The sequence below is a fragment of the Haplochromis burtoni genome, unplaced genomic scaffold, assembly GCF_018398535.1.
Source record: "Haplochromis burtoni strain Fernald_Lab_line unplaced genomic scaffold, NCSU_Asbu1 Contig_1195, whole genome shotgun sequence".
Taxonomy (NCBI): Eukaryota; Metazoa; Chordata; class Actinopteri; order Cichliformes; family Cichlidae; genus Haplochromis; species Haplochromis burtoni.
In genome coordinates, this window is record NW_024583556.1 from 35,772 (window position 1) to 49,373 (window position 13,602).

The 13,602-nt window shown below is 36.8% G+C and overlaps 1 protein-coding gene and 1 long non-coding RNA gene across 3 annotated transcripts; both read right to left on the minus strand.

The window, feature by feature from the left end:
- Positions 1-2,495: 2,495 nt before the first annotated feature.
- LOC121813149 lies at positions 2,496-7,213 on the minus strand. Its single transcript, XR_006053540.1, has 3 exons — positions 6,946-7,213; positions 5,773-5,834; positions 2,496-2,788 (listed from the first exon to the last, which is right to left on the minus strand). It is a non-coding gene; the product is annotated as an uncharacterized LOC121813149 (long non-coding RNA).
- Positions 7,214-8,023: 810 nt separating this feature from the next.
- Positions 8,024-11,616, minus strand: LOC121813148. 2 transcript variants are annotated; one of them, XM_042216687.1, is made up of 6 exons: positions 11,528-11,616; positions 11,049-11,381; positions 10,599-10,943; positions 10,131-10,253; positions 9,397-9,467; positions 8,024-9,250 (listed from the first exon to the last, which is right to left on the minus strand). In XM_042216687.1, the coding sequence occupies exons 1-6, from the start codon at positions 11,568-11,570 to the stop codon at positions 9,134-9,136; spliced, it is 1,032 nt and encodes a 343-aa protein (XP_042072621.1). In that variant the 5' UTR covers positions 11,571-11,616; the 3' UTR covers positions 8,024-9,133. The 2 variants fall into 2 exon arrangements, 1 of the variants encoding a protein (XP_042072621.1); XR_006053539.1 differs by having other exon boundaries at positions 9,197-9,250; positions 10,131-10,162.
- Positions 11,617-13,602: the final 1,986 nt, after the last annotated feature.

Here is a 13,602-nt window from a genome sequence, read left to right on the forward strand (position 1 = left end):
AAAGCTACCTAACAGATTACAAATGAGAGGAAAGTTGAACCTCATGAATGAACTAACATTTATTTCCTCCATTATCATTTAAATATGGTGGGAACTTTGTTTATGGCATTTGCAGTTATTTATGAAGATCTTTGAAATTCATATTTTATTATAAATGAAGAAGCTGCCGTACATTTAAGTGAAGCTACTCTGTGGCTCCACTTGCTCGGTGTACTGTTCTCTCTTAAACTCTTCTTAAAGACTTCGACTCTGGTCCTACATACATTTAATAATTTGCAAACCTGAGATGGGTCATGTTTGCATCTGGAAATAAATATTTGTCTGTTCTGTATTGTCATTTTTGTGTCATTTTTCTGATGTGAAGATGGCTGAGGCTTTTTTTGAGTCTTGAGTTATTTTAATTGTATTTATAAATGCTTCATAAGGCAAAAAATTCTTATCACTTTGGTGAGGTCACATAAAATACTAACAAGTGAATTAAACATGAATTACAATATGAAATTTGTATTTATAAACCCTCTATTAACACACTTACAAACATATATATATAAAAAATTACCCTCTCACTCCTGTGGGCGGTCTTGCCTTTGCTCCTCTACCAGAGGCCTGGGAGCTTGAGTGTCCTGCGCAGTATCTTTGCTGTTCCTAGGACTGCGCTCTTCTAGACAGAGATTCGGAGTTGTTCGTAGGATCTACTGGAGCCACTTGCCTAGCTTGGGGATCACTGCACCAAGTGCTCAGATTACCACGGGGACCACTGTTACCTTTACCCTCCACATCTTCTGGAGTTCTCCTCCCAACTCTTGGTACTTCTCATGTTCCTTCTCCCTGATGTTGCTGTCATTCGGTGTAGCTACAGCTATCACTACGGCCGTCTTCCTCTGCTTGTCCACCACTCCTGTTCCAGTTGGTTAGCCATCAACAGCTTGTCTGTCTTTAATTGGAAGTCCCACAGAATCCTAGCTTGGGCATGTCCCATTTTGACCTCTGGACTTCCAGACTGTATTGTTCCTGCATATTATGCCAGCCATTTTATTATGGCTTGGTTTTTGTTAAACAACCAAAGCCTGGTCTGTGCAAAAGACCAGGGCTTTCATTACAAGAAATAAATAATTTCCAGCCTAGTTTCAGTTAGGATTTGGACTCGGCTGCTATTTGTCAATTATTCTGTTTATAACCTGTAAGGACAAAATTTCAAGTTACAGCTAAATGATAGAAGGTTTCAAGGTTAGTGGCCTTTAAATCTTAACACACCTAGGATTGAAGCCAAGGGTAATTGGGTATGAATGAAAATTACCAGTGGTGGTGGTTCTACACTGAAAACGATAAGATGCCCATTCTCTGTTTAGGATAAGTTGCTTCTTGTGTCTTCCTTTTAAATTGGGGAGGAGTGGAGCAGCACACATACAAATGGATTACTACAGTGTCAGGAGTGATGCTGAGAACAGAACTGTATATTCTGTGCTTTATGAATGTGTGGTTAAAAGTGTGTTGGTCAGTAAGTTGAGAAAATGGTATATCATTTCAAATACATTAATAACAAACAACAACAACAAAAAATTGACTTTGTGAATACAGAGTAAAAATATGTGAATAATCCTGGATTGTTTCTCATGAAATTTGCTACAAAAATGGCCAAATATTCTGTTTTTTGAAGACTATAAATCTCCATTGTTCAGCCTGCTCTTTAGCTCTACAGGTGGTAAAATGTCGTGTCCCCTGGCCAATATTCGATCTACAAATTTTCCCTGAAATGTACAGTGTGACACATTATAGCTATTTCAAGATCGAAGAACACAAATAGTTACCATGTTGGCAGTGTTAAAAACCAGAGTCCAACACAATAGAAGATGAAAGAGAGGTGATACGTTTTACAAAGCACAGAGGTAGATGTAACAGGAAATGTACTTTTGAATCTATTCTGTGTTAGCCAATCAGGTGCATTTTACTGACCTAAAACGTTCATTCCACCTCCTTCACTCATTGAAATACCAGTACGGTCCCCAACAAAAAGCAGTGCCAAGATGATCGTCTTTTGGGTTACATTGTTTTTTTTTCACCAAGGATGTAAGTGCATTTTTATTTTGTCTAAAAATGTTCTTAGTTGAGGATTTTCATGTCAAATAGACATATACAGCATAAAAGAGTTTTACACTGGAAAGTTACAACGTCAAACAAAATTTTATTTCTCTTATTTCAGATTCTCTGGTTCCAGTTGAAACTGTTCAGCTTGGTGAACCAGCAACCTTGACATGCGCTATTCCCAAAGAGCTCAGCGTTAGAGGAGTCAAATGGTACAAGCAAAGCGTCGGGGATACTCTTAAATTAATAGTTACTCTGATTCAGTCTAAAGCTGATTTTAGTCCTGGATTTTGAGCTCAAGATTTCGGATAAATAATGATGCAAATTTTAGCAGCCTGATCATTTTAGAGACAGTTCAAGAGGATGAGGCTCACTATCATTGTACAAACACAGAATGGATTGGAACTACATGGGGTGGGATGTATTTGTTAGTAAAAGGTAATAAGCCAACCTACTTTTACAAACTTTGAAAATTTTTCTATGCATGTTTGGAAAAATGTGATTTGTATTACACAGGAAAAGCTCAGAGGACATCAAACTTTGCAGTCAGTCAGTTACTGATAGAATCAAATCCAGTCCGACCAGGAGACACAATGACGCTCCAGTGTTCAGTCTTCTCTGACTCTGACAACAAGAAACGATGTCCAGGAGGTCTCAATATTCTCTGGGTCAGAGAGGGATCAGATAAATCTCTTCCAAACATCATCTACACTGACAAAACAGAAGTAATAAATGTGAGAAAAGATCTGACCATCAGAAGACATGTGTTTATCACTTCTCTAAGAACGTCAGCTCCTCTGATGCTGGGACTTACTACTGTGCTGTGGCCACATGTGGGGAGATATTATTTGGAAGTGGAACTACTGTGGTTATTCAAGGTAATGTTATCATTACTCTATTAATTAGAAAAAATGTCACAAATGGCACTTTGGCATTCATCTCATCTTTTCCTTTTCATTTTAATAGTGACTGCAGAAAAGCAGTGTGTGGTCACAGAAGCAGTAGAGTCTGTTTTTTGTCTCTGCTGTCGTGGTTATAAGTCTGATTGTTACTGCTGTCCTCATTTACACAATCAAGATAAACAACAGTGATCATCCAAAGGTAATTTAAGTTAATCATAATTCTTTTTTTAATAAAAGCATATAAATCTTGAGTTTTATCCATTGTTATCTGTATTTTCCACAATCAAGCTGCTGCCAGCAGAAAATCTTTAGTGATGAGAAAAAACAGCAGGTAAAGCAATTAAAGCTGAGAATATAATTAAGCTGGTATAAAAATATAACATGTTTCTTATTTAAGTTTCTTTTTAATGTTTCTAATATTTTTTATGCACTGCATTTTCCCAGAATGAGGACACATGGATGTTTTCTGCTGTTGTCTTTACCACGATAGAAGTTGACAGAAGTATAACAAAGAGTGCAAACGCAGTGACGAGGCAGCAGATCTATATGGCTGCCAAGAATCGTGGGCTGGATTAGGTCTATATATGATGCCTTGGTATGAAATAATCTTCTTTATGTTTGCTTAGAGCTAATTTTTCTTTTATAATGTGGCTTTGTGTGCATATTATTATCAGCATGTTTAAATGCACTTTGATTGATCGCAACTTAATAATTAAAATGTACATGTTTGTATGCATGTAAAGATCCGCCCTGAACAGCAGCGTTCCTGGTTTAGTCTGGAGTGTATGAAGTTCAGATAGTTAGGGTGCATACCAAATAAGCACATACCCATTAAAATAAAAACAAACAGACATCTGTGAAAGCAAGGGATTATCATTCTTGGTAATTATGTAGTAAATATGCAAATTAAATCTGTACCAACTGCATTTTTTAAATTTCATTTTTATGATGTATGATGATAAAATCTTGGAGAAATAAGTAAAGGGTGAATACGTATAAGAAAAGTACTGTAGCTGAAACTAAAGACTAACAGGAAGGTGCTGATGTATTCAAACAGGGAAACCACACATGAGAGAAGTTTACAGATTTCAAGCTAAGAAAAAAAGATGATTTTGATCAGTGCATAGTGTTGATTTGTGTCTCAGAAGAAAGAAATGTAGAACAATGAGGGTTAAAAGGAAGGTTATTGTATCATAGTACATCATTGTCTTTACCATTTTGCAGTCTAGTTGTAATGAATTGTCCTAAAATCCTATTCTCAATATTACTGTGTTTGTCAACATTATTAAATAAAACACCTTCTATCAAATCTTGTTATTGTTCAACTTCGCTTTGCAGCTTTGTAAACATTTTTCATCACTAAAATTCCTTTAGCATTTGAAAGTAAAAGATAGGAGTTAATGAGGTTTTATAATATTTTTTGTACAGTGATTTAAGATGTTAATCATTTGTTCCTTTGAAAAATACTGCTATCTGTCCATTATCTTTCTCTTATCCATATTAAGGGTACTGGGGGGCTGAAGCCTATCGCAGCTATCACAGAGCAAGAGGTGTGGTACACTCTGGAGAGGTCGCCACACTGACTCAGGGCTAACTAACTGCTGTATTCATTATTTGTGTACATTTCATGAGTAATGCTCTCCTTAATATTAAAATGGACAGATGAAGGACAGATCATTACATTTTCCTGCTCACTATAAGAGTCTCATCCAACAGCAGCGTACATACAATCTTGTGGTCATTTTCTTGTTTTCCTTTTTTTAAAAACTCATTGCATAGCAATCCCCGGTGATTACATCATGACCTGTAATGACTTACATTTCACAATCTTTACATTTGCATTTCTTACATTCAGGGACTGTCCTAGCATGTTTGGTACCCTGGGCGAACACTCCCTCTCCCTCTGTCAATTTTCCATCAGTAATTTTGCACTTCAGTATCACCCAACCCCACAACATGGACTAATAGACTAATAGACATATACCTTGTATAGGGTTTTTTTCTGGGATTTCACACAACCCAGGAAAAATAATTAATACAAAATGGGCTTGGAGTGACAATATTATGAATGAAATGTGCACTGCTTGGAAGCAGCCCGCCCCCTCCCCTTTCGACAGGTTGTGTGTGAGACTTCAGCACAGCAGCAGCAGCAAGCAGGCGCACCGAGGGCCCCTCACGCTCACTTTTTGCGTAGATGTGTGTGATAGAATTTAGAAAACACATGTGTGCAAATTATAAGTCTATATCATCATTTCTTAAGTTTTTGTGTTTGTTTTAGGGCAGTCAGTGTTAACGCATTAACGGCGTCATCACGATTAATGTGATTAAAAATTTTAACGGAATCAACCTATCCGGAGCGCAGAACGGACAAACTTCAGACAAACTGCCCGAAATGCGTTGAAAGAGAGATTTCAGGGATTTTACGACATTCTGCTCTCCAGATGGATTAATTGCTGCTTCAGCCAGAGAATCTCCCGCTGTCCCGCCCCTCTCCTCCCTGTGTGGCAAGCAGCAGGCACACCTTGCAAATAAAGGGCACCTTTACTCCCCGCAAATAGGCAATAGAAAACCGATAAGTGCCCATGCAATCCCCAAAATGCGCTGGCATGATGTCGGGGCAGTATGGATAACCACGCAAGCCTCTAACCCAGTATTCCCGTTCGCAGCTCGCAGTGCATGACGCAAACCTGAGTAGATGCGTGCTCTGACTTAAGGAGACTCTTAAAGCAGCAGTATGCCCCTCAAAATGCCTGCTCTAGTCATGACAATGACAACTCTAGAAACAGACCTTTTGTAGACAGGTCTGCAGTTTGTCTGGTCTGCTGAGGAAAAGCCAGTCAACCTCTCCCCCTGAAAAGAGAAATTGGAACTAGAATTCGCCATTTCAGTGTTTTAAAACTGTATGTCAAGAGCAAGGAATCTGAGACACAGAGGGACCCTGCACTTCACAACACAGTGGCTTCAATTACAAGGTCACCACATATTACATTGCAACCTGCTTTTTAGTCAAAATGAACATCATGAAGAATTTTAGAAGGTTTGAAACCAGTGAATAACAATATGAACTCACCATTGAGGATTTAACAGAGGTCATAGGTCAGGTGACTAGAGTTATTTCCCCATTGGTCTTTATACAGCTGGATTTTTTTTTTTATAATTAAAAGAGTAATTCTTCATTCTTAAGTAACCAGATAACCAGATCCCTCCTGGTTACTGAAGAATGTAGGTTTTTGTCCACTGGTTTCAGTTTTAAGACCAATGAGCTACGTCCATATTGCCGTCCATGACATAAATTTTCAGAACATGATTTCAAGGAATAGCCTAGTAAGAACATTAAGAGTAAGAATATTATCATTAAAAGATTTTGGAGGAAATAAAGAAGACTTAAAGAAATAAAGAAAACAATATGAGCTACATTGCAAAAGTGGAAAAAAAGTGGGAAAATCAGAGGAAAAACCAAATAACATGTTAACTTTAGATTTACTCAGAACAGACTTCACTCAGCCGCAGCTGTATTTTTTATATCACCTTCATATTTTTAGAAAAAATTGTTCTTTTGTCTACACTACACTACTTTTTACTCCAATTTACATTTTCTCTGTCATATTTGTATATTTGTCTCAGAAATCAGAAACCTTTAATTGCTTCTAGGTTCTTGTGATACTGTGCTATAAGCCAAGCGTAAAGCACCACAAACACCTCCCTGACTTTGAATACCATGCTAACCATTTCCAATTCTGAAAGCAATACCAACTAGATTTTTAAGTCTTGCTATAAAATGAGTAACAATTGGGTGGACATTGGGATTGGCTTTCCCAGCTAGTAGTTTGTAATGCAGCCTTCAGTAATAGTAATAAATCACACAGCAGTAGGGCATCGAAGACACTGAAGTGGCACATAACCAGGTAGCTACCACAACTAATACAAGCTAGTTAACGTTAGTTTTTAAAAAAGAACTTACTTCCAGATGTTTCTTTAGGTTGGAGGTGGAGTCTTTTGATGCTGAGAGCAGCTTGGTTGTTGAGATGGCATTGTACAGTCAAATTTCACCCATCCCTTTCTTATTTAAATGTGAAGTGGTGTCGGAATTTCCAAGTAAGAAATGCATTCCTGCCCGTGCACTGCTGGCTCTGTTGTGCTGGCTCCAGGTCCACTGTGTAACTGACACCACCAACATTAGAGCCTCTAAGGCTGCGTTCACACTGCAGGTCTTGATGCTCAATTCCGATTTTTTTGTCTGCTCGTTCACACTACAAATAAAATGCGACAGCAAACGCGCTCTAGTGTGAACGCTCAAAGCGGCCCGCATGCGCAAAAGAAGACGTCACACACAACGCGCTCTGTTTAGACCCAGAGCAACAGTATTGTTTGACTGATGGCCCTTAATGTAAAGACTTCGGACTTTACGTTTCCCAATTTTTGCTTTAAGTTATTTTGTTATTTACATAATAATGTAAATAACCTAATAATGATCCTTATTGCTGTTTTAGAGGAGCGGTGCTTCAAAGGATAGCTGCAGATTTCTGTCAGAATCTGCAGATTATACAGTAAATAAAGTTCACGTTTCTCCAACGTTGTCTTCCCAACAGTTTCACTGGATGGACAGGAAGCGTTCACGATGTCTTCTCCGGAGCTGATAATTGGCGTCTGTCTTGTGTCAGTGACGTAAAAGACGGATTTAATGCGACTTGACCATCAAACAGCAGTCGCTTTCTGAAACATCGGATATGTATCGGATTCAGCACCACATACGAAAGTGACCCAGATCGGATTTGAAAATATCGGATTTGTGCCGTTCACACTGTCATACATGATCGGATATGGGTCGCATAGGGTCAGAAAATATGGATTTAATGTTTGGGTTTCCAAGGTGGGAATTACCAAAAATAGAGAGGGGATAGAGGATCCTAACATATGAAACAGGAAAAGACCGCGTGTAATCCATTTATTTCAACAAAGTAACTGTATTCTAATATCACCTATTTAAGCGTAACTGTAACAGAATACAGTTACTCATATTTTGTATTTTATACGGTAATGCCAGTACATGTATTCCGCTACTCCCCAACACTGTATTAGCAAAACTACTGTTTTTGATCAATGCACAGTACTTCTTTTAAGTTTAACAGATGATTCACATTCTGTCATTTCAAGTTGTTCTTCAGCTGTTAAAAATATTTAAATTTTAGATACTACAACCTATGATTAAATTCACTCAGTCAGAGCTGCATATACAGAAACTTTAGAGACACTTAAAGTATAAAAGAAAAGCGTTATTAAGTGACCAACGCGTTTCCACTGGAGTCTTCTCATCAGGTCCTTTTCTTCTCCATGCACCTTAAAAGTAGGTGAAGTTGTGCCAGAAAATATTGTTGCTATACAGAAACTTTAGACATCCTTATTACTTCGAACTAACCAAGTATGATTCAAGCTTAAGGGGAAATAATATAAGACGAATATTATAAGATGGTGATTATCAGTTTAATCAGGTCAGACTAGTTGATACAGAAGAACCAAGACATTGGCATAAAAACAAGACAGGAAGAGAAACAGAGTGAATCCACTGTTGAAAATTATAATAAATCAAATAAAAAAAGAAACATAAAAGATTCCCCAAATATATCCCCCAAATTTAAAATCCATAGAATAACAATGAAAATCTGAACCAAAAAACATAATTGTAAAACAGAAACTTAATATTTGAAGTTAGAAAAAAACAATACAACAATATTACAAGAAATCAAAGCCACTGTTGGAATTATAAAGAATTCAAAAAAGGAATCTAAAAGTTAAACAAAACATAAACTCCTATGATATATCTGAAAACTATACTCGAAAACTCTCGGACCACGATAAGCAAAAACTGATTTCACAGACAAACTGAAGTAGCCTGCAGAAGCTGTTCTATGTAAGAAACTAATACAAAAAATATATTTTTCATGGCAGCAAAATAAAATCAATAACTATGATAACGGAGATATGGTGATAGCAAAAATAGTGACAAGCAAGCTGCGGTGATTTCTTAACAAACTGAGTTTCCCACAAGAAAGTATGTTGCTAAGAAAAAACGAAGCAGCAAGGAAATAAATGCTGATAACTTTGAAATGAGTGTGTCGCTGCATCGGCCCTGCGCTGCCCTGCAGAGGGTGTTAGGTGTGATTATCTGCTTTGAGAACAGAGTACACACACTCTGTGTTTGCTCTTCTCATCTTTATTTTTCTGGAGAAACCCAGTTCTGCACAGCTGGCTGCAGTGTCTTTGTCATTCTGCAAAATATTCATATGTTAGTGTTGCTGAAATTTTGGAGGTCAGAGTTGATGTTCTTTTCATTTTTATTATTTATTATTTATCGCTGCATGATATGAAATTATTAAAATAAAAGGTTAATTGCTTTATTGTGCCACATATTTACCAGAAACGTATGTATGGAATTTGATTGATCCACTGTTGACTTGCCAATATGATGGGAGCCAGTCATTTTTCCTTTCAAAAAAAGAAATACATTCTCAGTATGTGTACATATAATAACTGCAATTCATGTACTGAAATTGTGACAGTATGACTGAAAATATAAAGAAAACTTAAAGAGCTAACCAAAAAAGAGGTTAACTTATGTAAAGCATGTTCAAATGAAGGTGTTTGGTCCAGATGTCAGCTGTAGAGTATGGAAATACGTAGGAGAAAGGGGAGTGAACTGTAGATTGTTTTAACTTAATCTAGTTTAACTAACTTCAAAAGATGAAGTGACAGGCCTAAAACATGTGTACAGCAGATTGACAGCATCTGCAAGTTACATCCTTAATAAATAAAAGGCCTGACACACTTAAGGCAGTGTTATTGAGGCTCTCGTCAAAATTAAAAGGAATTAAGAATAAACCATAAAATATCATCTGGAAAAAATCTGATTTGCAATGAATATATAATTTTTCTCCAGCATGACAATGATGCCAAACACTCTAATGCACATGGAAATTAAGTTGCAAAGTATGTGTTGTGCTTGTATTTGTATATGCACATGTCTGAGTATCTATGTTTGCTGCACACAGTCAGTGAAGTAACTGCTCTGTCACACATACTACATATGGTAATCATTCAAAAAAAATTCAAAAAAGCACTAATTTATCAGTATTTGTTAACATTTCCAACCTGTGCAGCGTTGACAAACATTCCTTTGATTGCTGTAGAAAACAAGAATGGGGATCAAAATCATGCAGCTGGTCAAGAATACTCCAAGCACAAGAACAAACAGCCCAAATCCTGATACTGACTCTGGAAAAACAATAAAATAAAGCATTATGTACATTTAGGATCAATAGGATTAATTAAAACACATAAATTATAAGTAGTCAATAGCTACAAAAGTCAAAGTTCATTGATTTTAGCCAATGAAAAGTTGTCAGATTTTAATTATTGCAATTATAAATGAATCATTATATAAGGAAAACAAGTCTATTTATTTTGCATAGTGTCATTTATGTTCAGTGGTTTGCATAAAACATGATTAAGACAGAAAATATCTCAATAAAACATTGTTGTTTTGACTTCAGCTCTTCCCATTAGCCAGGCTAAATGGTTCAATGCGAGATGGATTTAAATACAAATGTTAATACATACTTATCTCTACTTTAGTTCCTTCACCAAACAGGATCTTTCCACATGTGACCACAGCACAGTAATAAGTCCCAGCATCAGAGTAGTCCTGTATCGTTTTTGATAGACTGTAGACACAGTTTCTCTTCAGAGCCTCATCCCTGCTGTCCATGTGAGTGTAAATGATGCTTGGAGTAAAACTTTCAGAACCAGCTCTCAACCAGTGCACTCTGTGTTCATCTGGACATTGGAGTGCTTTTTCTTTGCTCGTGGAGAGAAGTGAACACTGGAGAGCCAACGAGTCTCCGATCAGAACAGACTCTTTCTTTGGAACTTGTTTCATGTAGATTGATTCCTGCTGGTTGTAATCTGTAAATTAAGTCAGATTTGTAACCTAAACAATTAATAATAGATTTTTTTCTTTGTGCGAGTGAACTGAACATAACAGTTTTAGTGCCAATGGTAGCGTCTTACCTTTCACAGCCAAGAATGTGCCACTGCTGAACATCTGTGAATATGCTTTTCGCGTTTGACAGAAATATGTTGCTTCATCCTCTTTGCTGACATTTCTGATAGTAAATATTTCTTTGTTCAATGTGAAACGTGAATCTTTAAATGCATCAGATAAAGTTATTTTGTCAAGAATAACAGAAGCAACACTTTGGGGCAAATGTCCCAGAGACTGTTTATACCAATGAAAGGATTTTAACTCCTTCTCAGAGACCTCACAGCCAAAAGTAACATTGTCACCAAGGTCAACAACAGTCAAAGAGATCAACTGAGGAACCTCTGAAGTTTGAGTCACAGCTGAAGAAGAAAAAAAATGCAGTTAACAAAATTACAAAATCGATGTAAATACTGTTAGATAAATAACCAGCAACAGTAAATATGTACCACGGTGTAGTACAAACATGCTCTTCATGTTTTTCTCACGAGCAATGAATTGCACTTACATGGTGTACAAAGAAGAATCAAAGCAGCCAGTGTTATGATCATTGTGGTGCAGCACTCTTGTTGCTCTACTGATCTTCTCTTGCTCAAATAGGAGGCATACAGCCATCACAAGGTGACGAAGGTTTGACAAGCAGAAATCAATGATTGGCTGAAATGCAGGAAATGGCCTTTCTCCCATTTAGGGAACATTGTGTATATTATCACTGGATCTAAGAGGTTTTTCTTTTGGAGTAACTACTTTGATAACCACTTAAAATGTGTCAGAAAGTCTTATGTGCCATTCTCAGCACAAGCTCTGGGAATCTTTTTATAGCAGTATTTTACTTGTAAGAGTAGTAGCTTCATGATGTTTCTTTGTAAATCAGATACACATCAGATTTATGATGCAAACTTTTTATTTGATCATAGCTTAATATCTTTCTTGTTAACCAGCATTTAGAAAATGAAGTGTATCAATATAGGTAGAGCTGACCTTTCCTGAGTATTTAGGGGAAATTGAGAGCTACATCGTACATTCTGTAGGTTTTAGGGAAAAACCACAAAGACAGCATGTACAGTATTTGAGAGAGAGAGGACACTAACTGTGTATTTGTCACCAAGGTGCAAGATACAAGATTGTTTACCATTGAAACTTAGAATTTAGTTTTTTCTTAAAAATAACATCAAAGCATGGAATACAGGTGTCTTTTCATTGGCTTTTTATTATAATAATATAATATAATGGCTACATAAAAAAGAGAGAACAGCAAGTCACATTCAACTGCAACACTCATAGATGAAGGCTGTGGTGGGCCTTTGACCAACCCTACTGAAGCTGTTTCCTCAGAACAGGCCTCACTGTGAAGTTTTATGTACCGTTAATTTGAATGGGCTAAAAATCTATTATTGTACTAAGTTAACACATTCTAACAATCTTAGGGGAGGTGGTCAAAACAAATATACTCTTGTAATCTTGTGAAAAAAAGAGAGAGACCAGAGTAGTACAAGTGAATCATGAGCACCTCCCCTGGTTTCCTTGCAATTACCGATGAAAACAAACAAAAACAAACCACAGTGTTACTGAAATCAGTCACAGCATGACTGAACAGGTCTGAGTGTTGGTGTTTGTTTCTCACATAGGCTTTAACAACTCCAGATGTTTGTTCTGATATAAAAACTAGTCACATTAAAACTATAGTATTATCATTTCCCTTTAAAAACAACAGCAAACAAAACAAACAAACAAATGACACAGTGTTTCAAGATCAGATACCTGAGATTGAAAGAGACAAGAAGAAACCCTGTTTGTATTCACACCCCTGTTTGAAAGCCCAACCACAGCAATGCTTAAGTTTCCATCATGCATCAACCATGGCTATTTTTGTCTTTGTGTGTTTCAGGTGCAAGTAATGTTGTGCACAAAAAGGATGTACGAAGTACTAAAAGAAGATGAACGAACATGTGAAAAGAATAATCAAGTTATCGGTGTCCTGTTTGAAAAGATATTTTACAATCGTTAGCTTTCTTGCTTGTAGCTGTTTGTGTAAGATCTGACCACAGGCCAGACACAGAACTGTACTAGAAAATTACAGCGAACTATTTGATTAAACTATAAGACCTATTTATTTGCCACAGGTCATGCAGCTTGTTGTAGATGTTTCTTTGTTTTTTCACCTTTTCTAGACAAACATTAAGTTATTTTAATTCAAGTCTCAGCTGTTTTGTTTACTGTGTTTCGTCAACTATGTTCACATAAGATTACTCTATCATATTTATATCTGTTACAGTTGAGTCAGAAGCCTCTCAGCTTATTCAGGTCATTGTATTTGTTTGTGACACCATGAAAACAGTACTCTGAGGTAAGATTGAATGGAAGATGAGAATGGAAGGTGTTATTTCAACCACCTCCCCAACTCTGCATGCTGGTTTTTTGTGTCTCTTTCTGCTTAAGTTACTTTTATGCTTAACTGTCACTGGTGTGGGGTACTTTTCACAGTGACAGTTAAGCTCAATTCAGTCTTCTAACTGGGCATCTTTATACCTTTTCAAAATGCAGCAAACAAATTAACAATTTCACATTGGTTGAATATGCACA